The sequence below is a fragment of the Catharus ustulatus genome, chromosome 12, assembly GCF_009819885.2.
Source record: "Catharus ustulatus isolate bCatUst1 chromosome 12, bCatUst1.pri.v2, whole genome shotgun sequence".
Lineage (NCBI taxonomy): Eukaryota > Metazoa > Chordata > Aves > Passeriformes > Turdidae > Catharus > Catharus ustulatus.
In genome coordinates, this window is record NC_046232.1 from 9,048,246 (window position 1) to 9,066,002 (window position 17,757).

At 43.4% G+C, this 17,757-nt stretch overlaps 2 protein-coding genes across 9 annotated transcripts in view; both read left to right on the plus strand.

Moving 5' to 3' along the window:
• The first annotated feature begins 1,318 nt into the window (after positions 1-1,318).
• Positions 1,319-12,674, plus strand: ARPP19 (cAMP regulated phosphoprotein 19). 2 transcript variants are annotated; one of them, XM_033070743.2, is made up of 3 exons: positions 1,319-1,486; positions 6,204-6,326; positions 9,399-12,674. In XM_033070743.2, exons 1-3 carry the CDS (start codon positions 1,442-1,444, stop codon positions 9,567-9,569), a joined length of 339 nt encoding a protein of 112 aa, XP_032926634.1. In that variant the 5' UTR covers positions 1,319-1,441; the 3' UTR covers positions 9,570-12,674. The 2 variants fall into 2 exon arrangements, with proteins under 2 accessions (XP_032926634.1, XP_032926635.1); XM_033070744.2 differs by lacking the exon at positions 1,319-1,486 and adding an exon at positions 3,807-3,899.
• Positions 12,675-15,742: 3,068 nt separating this feature from the next.
• MYO5A (myosin VA) overlaps positions 15,743-17,757 on the plus strand; it is a 98,892-nt gene continuing 96,877 nt past the window's right edge. For 3 of the 7 annotated variants that reach the window (XM_033070245.2, XM_033070246.2, XM_033070247.2), the window contains exon 1: positions 15,746-15,848. In XM_033070245.2, the coding sequence (XP_032926136.1) occupies positions 15,822-15,848 (27 nt within the window). In that variant the 5' untranslated portion in view covers positions 15,746-15,821. Of the gene's footprint in view, positions 15,849-17,757 lie in introns of all 7 variants that reach the window. The other 4 variants (XM_033070250.2, XM_033070251.2, XM_033070252.2 and 1 more) reach the window with 3 other exon arrangements.

Here is a 17,757-nt window from a genome sequence, read left to right on the forward strand (position 1 = left end):
GAACTGCTGAATCCTTAAAACTGTTTTCCCTCACATTAATTTCCTAAGAGATTTGAAAGAAATTCCTGAAGTTTGCATTCTTGTCTGCTGTCACTGCTTTGTTCTTCTTCTTCCTTTTAAAAATCTATGAACTTCATCTTTTTATGATCATTTTTCTATGTTGCTCTGTTTTTCACACTTTCAGACCATTTCTCCCAGATTTTGCTAGAAATAAATGTGGCACACCCACCAGTATCATGACTTTTTTCATCATTAGGAAAAAAAGCCCACTGGTGCATTCTCTGATTATTTTTCTGTGCAATCTGCCTGGCTGTATCCCTTTCTGAATGTGGGATATGCACATTCCTTGGGTTCCCAGCAGCTGCGTGATCCTGGTCTCTGGATGTGCACAAAAAAACTTCTCCCAACCACTGGCTTGTGGGGTATTTAGTACAATTCAGCTGTGGCAAAATCATTGACAGCTTCAGATTTTACAGACTTTTCTGAGGTGCCTCTTGAGTTCTTCCCGACTATAACGGCACAAAGCTTGTCCTGGCCAGTCCCTCCTGAGCTGTGCTGAGTACAATCCACACCTTGCTGCTCACATGATCCATTTATTTAGGGACCCCCAGAGATTTATTAATGGTGGGCTATTTAAACCCCTCCTCTATGCTCTTTTAGAGAGTCTAGACAAGGTGATTTTTCAGACAAGACCCAGAGAGTGAAAAGTAGATGGGGAGGGAATAAAATCCTCTATATAGCTTGATACTGTGCTGTTCAGAAGTTCCAATGGACTGAGCCTTCCTATCCTGTCAACTGCTGTCTGGGATTCATGAGATCCTCGAATAAAGCTCCTTTTATTTTGATCACTAAACGTGGCAAAAGAAGGCACTTTAGCCAAGCCCTGGTGCTGAGGAGGGGAGGCCATGCAGGGTGGAGGAGCCGGGGCTGTGGTGAGGAGAGATGGGAGCCAGGGAGGGGACTTAAGCTGAGGTACGGGAGATCGCCATCAGATAGCAGAATTTTCACTGTTCGGCCGCCCGGGGAGTCACCATCCCTGGAGGTGTTAACGGCTCTGGCACCCGGTGATGTGGTGTAGTGCTTACACCGAACATCTTTTCCAGCCCCCCTTATTTGTGTAATTCTGTGATTCTAACAGGAGGGGCATAAGAGCCGTGCGGCCCCTCAGAGCCGCCCCCGAGCCCGGCCTCGAACCGGCGGCCCCGGACGTGACGCGCGGGGCGCAGGCGGATCCCGCCCCCACACCCCAGCCCGCGCGCGCGGGGGTTGAGCCGGAGGAAGTCTGGTCCCGCCGACGCTCCGTCGCTCGCGCCGCCGCCATCTTGTGCGGGAGGAGGCGGCAGCAGCAGCAGCAGCGCGGAGGAGCCGCGGCCGCGCCTCCCGCCCGCCTCCTTCCCTGCTTCCCTCCTTCCCGGCCCCGCCGTCCCGCTGCCGCGGCGCCATGTCTGCCGAGAGCCCCGAGCCCGCCTCGGCCGAGGAGCAGAAGGTGGGTGGCCGGGCCGAGGAGCGCAGGGAGCCCCGCGGGGCTCCTCCCGCCTCCATCGGCGCGGCCGGGCCTCTCCCTCCCTCAGCCCAGGGAGCCCCGCGGGCCGCAGCGTCTCCCGGGCCCGGCCGCCCCTCAGAGCACCGCCTGCCCGGGGTGTCCGTGCTCAGCAGGGCCGGGCGGCGTCCCCGGGCAGGACGAGCCCTGCCGCCTGCGGCCGTGTGGGGCTGGAGGCGGAGGCGCCGCAGCACCATGATGGCTCGGAGCGGGTGTTCCGGCCCGTCGGCGGTGTGCGCTGGCCTGGCCGGGCCGATGGCGCTCCCTCGCCCGTTCTCCGGCCTCGGCCCGCTCCCTCCGGGTGCTCTGCAGGCCGCGCCGTCCTGCGCGATGGGCTTCGGCTCACGATCGCAGCGGCGGGATGGACAGCAGCCATAATCCGCAGGCTAAACGTTTGTTTCAGTTGTAGAAAATGCTCAGCTTTTAATGCAGTCAACTCAGGAGCAGAAATACCCAAATCACAACGACAGTGACCTGTGCTAGTTAAGGCTTTTAGAAAGAATAACTGGCTGGGTTATCTTGTGGTGTCCCTCTTATGTCATCTCTGTAGCTGATAATTGTTTCATTTCTCAAGTGGGGTTGGTTTCGTAGATGGCTGTACTGTGACTTTAAGAAGCCGTTTTGTTTTTTAGTCTTGTCATTGCTGTGGGAGCCCGGTTGCAATCCCCGCGGCTATGATCCGGACAAGTTATGAAACACAAGTACTGCTCTGAAGGGCGCTGAAAAAAAAAAAAAAGCTTAATCTACCTCAGCTGTTAAGTTTATGTTTAATAATTTACAATTTGTAATATGAGTTAGTCGCACAAGTAGATCTTTGGGGGTTAATATGGAATGATACCTTCTCAATAGGTGCAGTAATCAGAACCAGCTTCTTGTCAGGTCTGTAATCTGCTCTTAAATAGGTGTGTTCTGCAGCATGACTTAATGTTCATGCCAGGTAGGCTGCTGTAGGGATACTGTTCCTGTTCAAAGCCTATAAAAATAAGTCCCTGGCCTATGCAGCGCTCCTAGAATAGCTCTGTAATAAGAGCATAGTTAAACATGTGGCAGCAAGTTTATTGTAATGCCTTCTAGGGTGTTCTGATGAAGTCAGGTGATTTTCCTAACGAACTTTCAGACTGAAGTCATGGAATGTCATGCTTATACACTGCTTGGAAAAATTACCTTTTATTTGAGAGACAAGAGATCCTTGCTGCTCTCCTCATTTAGTTTTATTCTACTAAAGTGTTCAAGAAAAATTATGTAACATCAATAAAATGAAACTTTGCTTTCTGCGAGATTATGTCCTGGTCTGATACTGTGATATCAGTGTGTTATGACATTGCAATATTAACCTCCACAGAACTATTCGTGTGGGTAGGCAAAACTGAACATTCACTCGGTTAATGCTTAGCTCTGAAACACTTACATAAACAACCCATTTTACAGTACTTATTCATATGTGTGCTTAAAATGGCTTAAAACACCCCTAAATGAATTTTGAGGCAGTGTTTTCATGATCAGAGCTTTTTCCTAAACTTTCTGACATGCAGCAAAAAGCTTGTGCTGAGTGAGAAAGGTTTTTAATGACAGTAATACCAACTGAAAATCTGCCATTGACCAGCGTTTCCTGTCTTGATGGGAAAACTCAGGACAGTGGCAGGGGGAAGTTCAGAAACAAAGAAACTTCAGACATAGGAGAATGGATGTTTTGTTGACTCTTTTTGCCTTAACAACCTCTATTTTTCAGGAAACTCTCAGAGGTGGTGCATTTTATTGCTGAAGTGGCTTTTGACACATCAGTTTGCTGTAGGATTATGCTTTGCCTCGTTTTTCCATTTTCTGCTTTGCATTTTGTCTGATGTCTTCTACTAAAGATGAACCGTTCATGCCAGAGTTTTAAAAGGCTGATGGCTCTTTTTAGTAAAGCAGGTCAGTTGTTCAGCAGATAGAGAACTTTGTACTGCTAGAATCTCTGCAAAGATTAAAAGCAAAAGCTGTCTTTAGGTGAGTTAGGTAACTACTGCCTTCCTGGTAGATCATTTTAATGACTTCATGAGCTGTGTCAGATTCCTGTAGAGTACTAAAATTAAAACTTTTGTGTGGTTGTCACTTGGAAGAAGAGTGTGGTATATCTTGATTTCTGCCCACTCCCCAGTCATTTGTTAGTCACTTGCTTGTTGCTTCTGTAATTCAAGGGAGAATGTTCTGAATGTAGGAGTGGCTTGGGCTGAAGTCTTTGGGGCTCAGCAGCACATCACTGAGAGTGCTCAGTACCATCTAGTTCTCAGAAGACAATAAGATCAGGACGTGCAGGCAGTGGTCTTCTCAAGAAAACTCTCCGAGGTCTCAGCAATCTGGTTTAAAAGGCTTCTGAGCTGTAAGCGAGCACATCGAATTGCCGTCTGAATCTAAATTCTTGGCATCCCCTGTATCCTTCAGAAAGGAGCTCTGCAGCTTAACTGTAATTTACGTGAAGAATTGTTGTCTTAAGTATTTTTTGAACCTGCTATCAGCTGGTTTTGTTTGACACCCCAAGTCGTGGTATTGAAATTATTTAATTTGTGTTCTGTGGGGTTTTGAGTCTGACTTGTTGTTGGTCATCGAGAAGAAGCGGCTGTGCTCTGTATCCTTTTGAGCTGCATTGATGCATAACACGGTGGTTTTGTTTGGATTGCCTGCTGTGCCATAATTTGTCAGCCCTGTGAGTTTGCATAAATGTCTCCTTTGATGCACTGTGAATACCTATTTATATAAGCTATTTATTGTTGGTCCTCTTGTCATAAAAAATATGTCCTTTTGGCTTTTAGGGGCAAAATATGCCCCCTCAAATACTTGGTTGGCTCAGCAGTGAGTAGCCAGTGATTCAGCATTAGGTGTTCAAAGTGTTGAGCTGAAAGGATTACTTTTGAGCAGATGCTGTCAGTGTTGGCATTCTGATGAACCACAACAGGGAGAGCAGCAGCTGCGTGATCTTTGTCAGGCATGAGAACTGTGGGCTTGGCTGGTGAGCAGTGGTGTAGTTCTAGGTTCAGTAGTGTCAGGGAAACTTTGCCCTTTATTCGTGTTTGGATTTCGCATTATACTGCCTAGCTGCATTTTCAGCTAATAAAAAGCATTTGTTCCTGTTGTCACTGAAGTTTCTCTTTAATTGTTATGAGTTTCTATTTTTTCCTTGGGAGAACTGTTAATTCAGTTTCCTGTTGTATTGTGTAAAGCTGTCCTTGGATGTTTTGACCAAATAGAGCAACTAGAAAATGTTATATTCTAAATCTGTTATCACCTTTGTTTCTGAGGCATCTTACCAGAAAGATATTGAGTCTTACAGAACCTGGAGCAGTTTATAAGAGATAGGGAAGAGCACCTTGGGATGGGCGAGTGTGGTGGTGGCTCCTGTTCAGCAGTTCTGGCTTAAATAGCTGTCCCTGTGTTCTTGTCCTCCCTGCTGCTGTGTTAACATACCTGTTTGTGCAGCTGTGTGCTCATCCAGGCTGTGGAAACCAATCCAAACAAAACAGCCCAACGAGGGGAGAAGAAAAAAAATATAGAAATGGTTATTTTTCTGTTGAATTAGTTTCTGAAACCATAACTTGTGCAGGGAGAACAGGCAGTTGTGCTGATTGATGCAATGCAAAGGATGATGACAGGCATGGAAAAGAGTATGTAGGGGCTACCTAAGCAGCTCTAAGTGGACATGAAATCTTAGATTAATGATGCCCTCCTGATTTCAATGGCAATTCGTACTTCCTGCCTGAAAGTCTTTCTGTGACTTCAGGTGATAATAACAATTCTACATTACAGCAGTCAGTGAAAATCATTATATATTTTCCCTGTACTAGAAGTGGCTTAATTTAAAAAAAACCCAAAAGGCTGTGGCCAAATATTGGAAAAAAACAAAGAATGTTGAATGAAAGATATTTTAGAAATGATCCAATAGAATATAGTATTTCATACAGCAAATTGCTACGTGGACATGGAACAGATGAGTGTGAAGTAGAGGCCAGTGAACAAATTGCAGTTTTGCCAAATTAATATCTCTAAATTATTATTTTGACCATCCATGTTTTACAGTATACTCATAAAATAGGCATTTTATTTTGCACAAATGCACTACCCAACTGTCTTCCTCCTCATAATTTCAGGATAATTATAGACATGTATAGAAAAACACAGTATTGCTATTAATGTAACAGCAGGCATGTTTTGGAGACTGTTTCGCAGTGAATATCAACACATTAGGGCTGGAGCAGCCATACAGATCAGTGTGGCAGTGGAAATACCAATGCAACTAAATAATGAAATGGGCATTTGGAAAAAAAGTCCTGTGATTCTTGCTTACTATTCAATATTTGTTTGTTCTTAGTGGACCCCTTGTTTTGACCAAAAAAAAAAGGAATTTTGTTTGAGTCCTTTTTTTCCAAGATTGAATAATTCAAATTGCTTTCCTTTGAGAGGGAAGCACGCACATCTTCAGCATCTCTAGGAAAGGTGTCTAAAATGGGAGGCTGCACTCCTACAGTTGCTGTCAGCATTTGAGAAAGAATGTATGAAGATGTCTAATCAGATAATTGTTCTGCTCACTTGGTAGCGGCAGTGGGCGTGTGGGTGTATTACCTGCAAAGCTATTCTGCATAAATATACATTGTTGTATGTTTCACTTACAGTATCACTCACTGTTTTTCAGGAGATGGAGGATAAGGTGTTAAGTCCAGAAAAAGCTGAAGAAGCAAAATTGAAAGCAAGATACCCTCATCTGGGCCAGAAGCCAGGAGGCTCAGACTTCTTGAGGAAGAGGCTTCAAAAAGGAGTAAGTTATTGTCTACAGGGTATAGACAAATAAATCCCAAATTCCTGTATCTGTGATTTTTTTTTCCTACTCCATGGACCTTTGCAAGGTAAAAGAGTCCCAAGAACCTTAAATTTTGAGAAAGCCCAGGGAGGAGAAATTGGTCTTTGCAAAACAAATACCAGGTTGGCAGGATAGCTCTTCAGCGGCTCAACCACACTTGTTATAAAAAATTAAACTTCTGTGATAGATTTGAAAAAAACATTATAGTAAACACCAAGGCATAGAAACTCATCCTTATTTTGTAGAGATTTTATCCTGCCCATTCTTATGCTCCAAAATTGATCCACTCCTTGTATCCATGTTTCTAGCACATGAAAGTTTGGTGTCTGCTGTTAGAACCAGGTATCATCTGACATTAATGGTTTGAAAATGGTTGTATAATTCTGAATATACACCCAAACCCAAAAATAATGCTAGAAAAATGAAGAGTGAGTTAATATTTCAGTATTGTTCCACATCTAACCAGTGTCTCTTATTTTCTTAGCTATTTGACTGAGGGTTTTTTAGTTTAATTATTCATAGATTATGTAATGCCTTTCAGGCAGGCTAGGGCTCTGTTCTTGGAATAATCCTAGTATGTCACTGCTTCTGGTGGTGCTTTCATTGCTGTCACACCATTGTGGGTTTTTCTGCTATGTCTAGGCCCTTCCGGTACACGCAATGATTCCTTTATAAATCCTTCGCAAACCAGCTGGTGGAGTTCAGTGCTGATCTAATTCTGTGCTATCTGGTAACATCTCTTGGGAATCATTGCTGTTTTTTGGATAATCTTTGTCTCATAAGTGGGAAGATATGAAGCAAAGTTACGGGTGCTGGGCCTGGGCAGGTGGTAGATGAGGTGACTCCGAGTTACGCTGCTGCGTGGCCAAAGGCAGCCTAAAGGAGACTTCACTGGGTCCAGGGTATGTGTAGACACAGAAGGGAGTGGTAAGTTTGTATTGTGATGATATCTCAGGAAAACAGGCCAGCATTCACTCAGTAAGGATTGGCAGCCATAAAGGAATTATGACTGCTTTCCCTTGGTGCAAATGTGAGGGAATCTCACTACCAGCAATAACAGCCTGTACAGTATCTTCATCTTCATTATACACTATTGAATGCAAAGGCTCTTGCAGCATGTACTTTCAGATTTGAGCACAGAGAGATCCATGACCACCATCTTAATTGACTTCTGCTACTCTGATGAAAGATGGCATAAACTTGTGGATTCCAATTCATGATAGGCCTCCTGCAGTTCCTGATGTGGTGATAATAACTTGATTCCATTTATTTTTTTATTATTTCGATTTAGTGTGCTCAGTGTCTTACATGAGGAGGCTTCTTTACTTGATAGGGGTTCTGGTGTACTTCACCCTACCTGCACTGATGAGAGTTAGAGTGAGGATAGTGTGTGTGCTTTTCAGGTACTGTTTCTGACAGGAAGACACCTGGGCATAGTTGGTTTTGAAAGGGATGATCAAATACAGACTATATGTGAGAAGCTGGAATAAATCAGGAAAATGCAGGAATTAAGTTAAAGGAAGAAATGGATTGCTGCTCCAAAGCGTGAGAGGTGGTGGGTTTTCTCAGATATTCTATGGTCAGCTGTAGCCCAAAGCATCTTTGGTTTGGCAGCCAGGACATGCTCTGCCAATTTGTATTTGCTGTCCAGAAAAGGTCTGCATTTAATGCACACACCATTACTAGCACAGTTTCTGTAGTAAAGTGAAAATAATGGTAGATGAGAACAGTACTACATCATGCTCCTGGGGAGGGATTCTGTTTGGAGCTCTTAGATGGATAGAAAGATTTCTGCTAACACCTGTATCACATCTGAAGATGGAATGGTTGTGTTATTACCTAGGTGCTGCTTAAAAGTTTCTTTTGGTTGCTTCAGTCTTAAAGGCCAAAATGGGAAAGCCTGTTTCCAAATCAGATTATGTTCTACCTGGAGGTCTAAGCTGCAGAGGTAGTGCTAGAACATTGTGGTGTAAATAGGGATTACACCATCAACAGGATTGAACTGGAAAGGTTTATAAATAAAAATGTGTGATTCAGATGTACGACAGACTATGGAAGAAATAGATCCAGTAACTTCAGGGCTCTGGCAGGGAATATTTAAAGCTGTTAGTGGTGCAAATCTTAATCCTGAATCTATTATTTTTTGCATCATAAGAAATCTGTTCAAATTTATGGGTTACAAGTATTTTAGTGGTAGACCTTATGGTAAGATGTAAACACAATGCAACTTTTCCTGCAAAATGTGTCAGTGAGCAGTTGAAGACTTGATGCAGGGCTTGGATGAAATTCCATGCCTCATCTTACCATGATGTGATAAATAACAGTCATTTGGCTTGGACATGCATAGATAACTTAACATTTTGACAAATCTGGCTACTCCTAAAGGTAATGCTGATAAAAACTTGCTCATATATTAAGGAACACTGTTTTTCAACTAGGAATTTAAAACTTAATTTACTTTTGTGTTCAGAAAAAAAAATTGAATGGGGGATAATAATTTCCTTGACATAGTGCTATACACAAATCTATACAGTAGATTTGACTTTGCTTAATAATTGGTTTGGGAACTTTAGGGTTTGCAGTTTCATTGTTTTAATGTGTGCAGAAAAGAGGTTTTCTTGTTAGCACACACTTTCCTGCTGCTTTGATCTCTGGTGTGATAGACCAGGCTCTGTTCTGCAGCTTTCATTTGTGCATTGTTTGGTTATTGTGTGTAGCAGAACTTGTTCACTGCAACAAAATTTGGAAACCCCAGGGTTTCAGTTGTGGGAGATGAGCTTTTGGGAAAACCAGGGCAAAAATTACGTTCAGATTATTGCTCACAATAATGTTCGCAATGATTTTAAGAGTTCAGCTGTTAGTGCTTTACTAGTCCTTATAAGACCTTTTTTTTATCAATATAGAACTACTTTGACGAATCACAGAGCTTTTACAACCTTCTAAAATTTAGAATACCTATTTAATAGTGTAATTCAGTGTATACATCTGGTAAGATTTCAGGTTTTTAAATATATGTGTTTTGTCTTCTAGCAAAAATACTTTGATTCTGGTGATTACAACATGGCTAAAGCAAAGATGAAGAATAAGCAACTGCCTACTGCAGCTCCTGACAAGACAGAAGTCACTGGTGACCATATTCCTACTCCACAGGATCTTCCACAGCGGAAACCATCTCTTGTTGCTAGCAAGCTGGCTGGCTGACGAGAACAGCTGAACTGCATGATTATTCTCATTCCTGTTATTTCTCCCTAATAGTTATTTCTCACCCTCACATCCCCCTTTTTCTTTCTTACACTAAGTCATGAGACTGACAGCTTTGCAGGTAGCGATAGCATGTGCTGCTATTGTAAGGGAATACTGTTAAGAGTAAACGTAGTATTTGGACTAGTTGAGAACAATGCACTGATTAAAAAGGACAAGTTTGGTTAGAGCAATGTAATCTACTTGAAAATGTACATATTGCCCATTTCCTAGTATAGGACTGGTTCCAGCAAGTGACATCGCAAGTTTTACAACTTCTAATGTTTCTGCTTTTGTTATTTCATCTTAATTACAGCATATTTGTATTTAATATAACCTCCAGTTGTGTTGGGTTTTTCTTCCGTGTTTGGGTTTGTTGTCTAAAATAGAGGTTTAGACCACAAGTAGCTAGATGGTAAAGCATGTATAAAAACAAAGACAGGGCTCTGATTGAATTTTGTTTCTGCTTTTGAACTTGAACGGCCTTAAACCTGTTTCAGCTTTAACAATAGAGTTTTTACTTGGGCAATATTTGCCCATTCTGGTGTAACTCTTGTGAACCTAGTGCTTATTGACAACTGCCTGTTGAAGCTGGTGTTCTTTTTAGTTCTGTAGCTTAGGACACACTTTTGTTGAAGATGTGGATGAAGTGTGCATGTGCATAGACTGTTGAATTCACTCTTGTGCCATTTTTTGTAAATACAATAGTTTTGCACAACCTTTTGCAAACGTCTATTAGTTTTACATTTTAAAAAGCAGATAATGTGCCAATCAAAGCACAAGTGATTCTGTATCTTTCAAAGTCTTGTCCTGAAACTAAGAGCCCAGAATCTTGCTACTGAAAGTAAAATTTGTATACCTGAAATTTGTGAAACACATTTACACTTGACTCAACCTTATGCTTTTGCAGTTGTATATTTTGTTTCACAACAATATCCAGCATTCAAGTTTAAATTTGGAATTTGTAACTATATTTGCAGGCAAGTGCCCTTTCTGTTCAGCAGTTAAGCTTTTAAAGCAGAAATGCTCTGTCTGTTGGCATGGAATATGGCTAAGTGTGCTGTTCTAGAGAGTTCCCTGTGTGGCAAACACCAAATCTAGGCTCACTAATGTTTGACATGCAATTGTCTTTGGGCAGTTTTAGACTTCTGGAAGCAGAAGGATTTTTTTTTTCTTGGACTCCTGGAGAGGTAGTAAATTATTTCCTTTACTTCGTTGTCCAGCAGCCCCTCATTTGCTTTGTGGAAACAAATATCTGGAAAGGTATTTCTATAATGACTTATTGAGAAATAGGTAACTTTTCATATCAGAAAATAGAAATGAACTCCAGTTCATGCTTATGATGAAGGTTGTAAGTAACAGACAAAATACATAGTTTCTATTAGTCAGGTGAATTGATGCATTTAAAACATGTTAGTTCAGTGAAATCAATATTGAAAGTGGAGTATGATCCATAATAGAATTGGTTTTCATATAGTTAGTCACAGCCTTCACAGTCTTTGGGAGAACAAGAAACTCTTTAAAGAGATCAGTTTACAGAATACCTTTTTCTTTAAAAAAATAGTTTGGAAACAGCCTGTTAGAAACAAAGCACCAGTGTGGGTATTAGAAGAGAGAACACTTAAAGATGCATGTTTTTAGAAACTTGTACTTTGTGCTGACATATTCAGAAAGGTCTTGGGGTATAAAGGACTGCTAGTCAAAACCAGTGCTAGTCAAAACCAATGCTGGCCCAAATCTGCGATGCTCTCTTCTAGAGGCAAACAAAATGGTCAAGAGAAATTGAATAGTCTTTATTTGGTCCTGTTTTGATCAGAACATACAGTGTCTGTGTAATGTTTTAATTCAGAGAAGCAATTCCAGAGAATTTCAGAATTGCTAACCTGATTCTTTTCAAGTCTGTATAGCCCTTTTTTTAGTAGTTAGATGGACTTTGTCAAGTCTGTCCTTACTCCTTATCCTCCCCTGGTATTACAAATAATTTGTGATTTTTGCAGAACAGTTCAAAGAAATAGACCTACTTGACTACTTTAATAAATTAGGCTGGAAAAATAACAAGGAAACTGGAAATACTGAAGCAAGCTGCTTTTTATAAATGTTTGTTCTAATGTGAAAATCCCTCTTTATTTTTCTATGTATAAATGAAATTGAAGCTTAATGATAGGATTGGGCCTGAAACAAATGTTGAACAACTTAAGGTGACTTGCTGTGTATTGTCTGGTGCCACTATTCTCTAGCTCCCCTAAGGTGAGTTCTCTTGATGTTTGGGAAGGTTTTTAAACTATAGCCATTTAAATTTAAACATTCCACTCACTCAGCTACAACTTAGCTTATCCTGCTGGTTGGACAACACAAGCTCTTCCAATGCTCACTCAGTGACTTGCAGTTCCTAAGATCACTACAAATTCAGCTGCGAATATATTATCCGTGTGTATATTTGAAGTACTGTAATACTAACTAGGTCAGTGACTGATTATGAGCCTTCACATCTGACAGACCTCAGCAGCAGGCACAGCTATTTTGATTCTATACACTGTATAAAACTTCAGTCCAGTAGTCACTTAACAGTAAATGGAACATGACTGCAGATCGATGCTTTCAGCTTACTCCAGCAAGATAACTCAGCTATCCAAACTGATGTACATAATGTATTATATGAGTTTTACCATTTGATAATTGCCTTTTTCAAAGAAAACCTGTCCACACTGTAGACTGGCAGTCCCTTTCATATCTTGCCTTTAAAGATAGACAGTGTTTAGTTGTTAGAGTAGTACTCATGTAGGCTTGTAATAGCAGATAGCACCAACATTTTATTTGAGGTAATTAAGTGGATTAATTACAACTTCACAGATATGTCCCCAAATCTGTAACACCAAAGGCTTCCCTCTCATTGTTCTTGATGTAGTAGGACAGTGGTTGTGTAAAGGCCACAGGAGTACATTTTGTTGGACATATTTACACCCAGTCAAGATGTTAAGGTGATAAAAATGTCAATTGTTCTTTACAAACTTACACATTGTATAGTATACAGAATAAATTGATTTACTTAGTTTTTATTGCACCGTGGAGGTTTGTCTCATCTTTACTGTGGTTTCCTAAACAGTACTGGATACTTTGGTATTCTCTATGGAAAATTTCTAAACCCTAAATCTTGCTACTCTGTAACATTACAAATATGACTGGGCTTTGGTTTCTAGTATGTTAGATTACAGAATTACTTTAATGTAATCACATTTATATATATTTCAGTGCTTATTTTTCTATTAAGGCAATTAAAGCTTATTGTTTGAAAACTCCGTAACAGATGATTGTTTGGGTCCCTTGCACTGAATGAAGGGGATGTCTGGGAACCAGCTTGGTGCAAAGAAGTTTGCATTGCTTTAGACTGTTGGCCTAACTATGGCAACATTTCCAGAAACCACAGTGCTGGAAAAAAGTCCCACTAATTTCTCAGTCAGCCTGAGGCTCAGGTGCTGATCTTTGCACAGCTTCCAGAACCAAGGGGTGTTATTTACACAGCTAGCTCAGTCCCTAAGGTTATAAGAACACCCTCTGTGCTCTGCATACCTGCACGGTACATGGTTGTCTCTCTTCCTGTGTATATCTTGCATTACATTTCAGAGTACTTAACTGTTCATCAGTACTGGCTGGAACCAGCCCTGTTTGTTTTCTACAGCTACAATCTCCAGGCCTGGTCCTTGTACTATGAGAATATGGGCTTGGCAGAGAACTCACTGCTCTCTCATTGTACAGTGTGACAACAGAATAGGAAGTCCTATGTGAGAAGGGAATTTCTCTGCCACAGTTGAACAGATCATAGATATGAACAGAACACAGATGTAAGAAAAAAGGCAGGATGTGCTTCTTAACTGCTGAAAAAAATTGCATGAAAATTCAGTACAAAATTCTACATGTGGACTGTATCCGTTCCATCACCTCTGCATTGTTACCTGGAACACCCTGGGATCTGTGCTCTGAAAAAAATGCCATCTTTTCAAAAAGGTGCTGTGCAAGGTAAGAGATGAGGTCTTCTAAAATCCCGCCACCAAATATTAGATGCAGGAGATGCATCTTAAAGTAGTCGGTCTGAATACATTACAAACAGGTTCTTTCTTGGCAACTTTCAATGCCCCCGATTTCTGTCCTTAATGGCAGATTTGAAATCCTGGTTTATGCAAATTGTGTCAAATCATAGCATATTTTGGACTTGGATATCTATTTTTTGCTGTGGCTTATAATTACATTTGGCTCCTGAGCTCCAGCTATGAATGGCTGAGATCAGTAATCCACAGTCCAGGTGAACTCCTGAAATTAGTGTCTTTGAATTTAGCATAGATATCCTGAGGAAAGTGTTAAAAATAGCAGATATGAAGCATCACACAGAGGGGAGGTCCAGGTGCTTTCTGAAAACAAAACTGAAATTTCAGTTGTTTACAATTCCAGTGTTGCCCATGAAAGATGACTGGTAGCTTTAGTGTAGATCTCTGGTTTGCCTTGGCAGACAAATGAAGAGCAGCTATGCAAACTGCTTAGCCAAAACCTCACCCCTGACCTGGACAGCAGTTCCCAGGAACCCATTCTGGGCTTTTTATAGCACTGAGAGTGAATGTCCAGTTCTGCTGGGAGTCAGCCTCCTAGTGTGGGACAGCAACAGCAGTTGTTGATAAGCCTGGACATACTGGCAGAACATGGAAGGAATGAATTTTTAAATTCTATTCACATTACTTTGAACTCTCCCAACAGAATTAAATGTTTTTTAAATCTCTATTTTTGAATTCACTAACCTTAGTTTCCTAGCTGTGGAGGCCATATATTGGCACTTAATACAAACAGCTCTGGGTAAGCTACTTATTTTCATCTTGGCTGTTTTCTATTTGTGCTTTCTACTCTCTCCTTTTAGATGCAGTAAAGTCCAGCTAAGTATTTATTGGGAGTGTTTGTTTTGGGAATCAGGATAGTGTTTTTCTGTTACTAAATTGACGAATGATTTCTGACCCATCGCTTTCATGGTTCACTTTCTCTGTAAAAAGGTTTCTCTGTTTCTTTGGTAGTCGTGAGTTTCAGGGGCAGTGCAGACACCTCCCACTGAATACACAGCTGTTAGCTAAACAGTTGAATTCTGAGTGAGAATAAATAGTCAAAAGCACTTTGGTGGACAGTGTGCCAAACTTACTTATTTCAAACTTGTTTTGTATTTTGGACCACTTGGACTAGTAGGGTGAATTTCCAAGGTGGAAAAAAAAATAGAAAGAGAGCTTCAGTTCTGCTGTCAAAAGAACTCTTGCCATGACCTGAACTGTACGAAACAGTCATTAACAAATCGCAAAGGAGTTGGATATTATGAGACCTTGCTGGAACATGGACTATGATTTTCATTCCCATTTGACATTGATTTTAAACTTTTCAAAGATGTGTACCTCCATGTCGTGGTGAGAATTGACTTTATTGAAGGAACTGGTTTGGGCCCATTTCATTGCTTTCAGTTACGGTTTGAATGAGACATGCAAGCAAGGAGGCTGTAAACAATTTGAAGGATGGGATTAGAGTCGGAAAGAAAAAAACCAAACCCAAAATAGAAAACTTGTCACCTCAGAAATGCATGCAAAATGGGAGTAAGCGGATGGGTGGCAGGATGGCAGGCGGGCACAGAGGCTCCAGCGGGCTGTGGCACGGTGCAGACCCAGGCTCATCTCCCGAGAGATGAGAGGAGCGGCGCTGCCAAGGGAAGGGACCGGACCGTGCCCTGCGCCCGGGGCTGCCCGCGGTGCGGAGCGCACGGGCTCGGACCGGCCAAAATACAAACATCACGCGTAACTTGTTCAGTGGAGGAGAGAAAAAATAAAAAATAAAATTAATTAAAAAAAACCCCCAAAAACGGCTGATGAGGGAGAGGAGGAATAGCGGTGCTAGCACAGAGCGGGGGCGCGCACCCCGGAGCGCTCCCCCAGCGCTCCGGCAGCAGCAGCACCAACAGCAGCAGCAGCAGCAGCAATGCCCGCGGCGGGGCCGGGGCCGCGTCCCGCCCCGGTGGGAGGCATCGCGCCCGCGTCCCGCCCGTCCCCAGCGCCGCTCCCACAATGCACAGAGCCCGCCAGGTACAGCAACATGGCGCGGGCCGCCGCCTGAGCATCCTCCTCCTCCTCCTCCGCCTCCTGCCGCCCGCCTCCGCCTCCCGCCGCCGGGCTGCCGCAGAGGGGCCGCCCGCCCTGCGCCATGGCAGCCTCCGAGCTCTACACGAAGGTAGGGCGGCGGCGGGGCCGGGGCTGCGCGGGGGCCGCGGGGCGGGCGCGGCGGGGGCAGCGCGGCCCGGCGGAGCGGCGAGGGCGCGGGCGGGGGCCGGGCCCGCATCCCGGGAGCCGCTGCCGCCGCCGGTGAGGGCCGGCCCCGCCGTGCCGGAGGAGCTCGGAGCCCCGGGCGGGCGGGGGGCGCGGCCGGGCCCGCCGGGAGCCGCCGAGCCGCCGCTGGCCGTGCGGGGATGGACCGGCCGCGAGCGGCGCGGTGCCGCAGCTCGGTTATCGCCCTCGGGAGCGGCGTCCCGCTCCTCGCCGAGAAACGGCTCCTACGGCATCGGCGCTCTGATATTCAACCACGCTTTTTGGTGACACTGCACCTTTGGATTATATTCTTCTGGCAGTCGTTCAGAAGCTCTGCAGTCAGCAGTGATGCGCAGCGTGACTCTCATATGCTCTTTAATCAGACATTTTTGTAATCTCTTCAGTGTTGTGTGTTAGTATCTCATCAGTTTCTGCCTGGAAACAGTTACTGTCCTGTGCATCTTGATGGCAGAGCCTGCAAAGTGCGATGTGGAAATGGTTCTTTTCACCCCTAGCAATGCATTGTTTTCATTGCTCTGCCTTGCTCTAGTGCATAAATCTGGAATGAAATGAAGACAACAGGTCTTTAAGGGCAGAAGGGATGACAGAGGTCACTGGGATTGAGCCGGGCAGTGCAACATGGCCAACTCTCCAGCTCTGCTTTGAAAAGGCTTGCACATTCAAGGAGTGTTGGCATGGAAGCCACGCCAATCCTTGAGCCACTTAGTGAAACACTCCAGAATTATCCCCAGTCTAGCACTCTGCAAGGAAGGAAAGGAAACAGACTTCTTGTTTTGACATGAATAGGTCACCTTATTTGTAAAATCCTCCCCCTCAGGGGTGGTGGGACAGCCCAGGGACTGTGCATCAGGACACATCAAAGGGACAGTCCCTCAGCAGGGACTGCCTGCCTGTGTCTGAGAGCATGTCTGTGTGGCAGAGATTGAGTGTGAGAGGTGAGGAGCATGCCTGCACCCCTGAAGAATACTGAATAGTGACATGGCACACCTTGGTGTTTTGTATCATACAAGAATATCTCTTTGAACTATTCCGGAGGGATGGAATTTACTGTTCTGGTCAAGATAGCTGTGCTACTGCAGAGTTGTTCCCAGGCACCCAACAGACCTTCTCTGTGCAAGGAGTTGTTTTAGCAATGTGTTTCTGATTTTTCTCTCTGTTGATGTTCTTCTTGTGGAATTAAAATGTCTCATAAACTATGGATCAGAGTACTTGCTTTTTTTCTCTTTTCTTTTGTTTCCAACTTTGTCTGACCTTGAATTCTCTTCACTGAGTGGTTGAATCCTTTGGTCAGAAGCTGCTCCAAGAATGTGGGTGTGCTGTTGTTTTGGAACTGTGTTACAGTGGGAAGCTCAAGGCCCCTTATGGCTCCTGAGGAGGGCCTGGCTCAGCGTTGGGCAGGCCAGGGTAGGAAGCCTGCTGGGTGCTCAAGAGAACTCTGCTGTCTTCCCTCTCTGCTGGCTTCTTCCTCAAGTAATGGCAGCATGCTGCTTGAATGGCATTTATGTTACCTAATCAAATCCTTGATTAACATAAATAATTGATTTAAGGTCAAAGCATGCTGAGGTAAAAAGAGCAAACACAAAGTCAGACAAGTGCAGGGATGATCCTGCAGCAGGGACTCGCTGGGTGATGAAGGCCAGTGAGATTGTGTCTGTGCTTCACTCACACCACAGGCTGTTCTTGTCCTCTTTACAGACATCTGTAGGCACAGAAAGTGTGAGTTTCACATCTTTTTTAACTGGTGAGCAGAGATTGTCATTCAGGGCAGCTACTTAAAGTACCAGTGTAGTATCAGCTCTTGTCATATGGTGTTG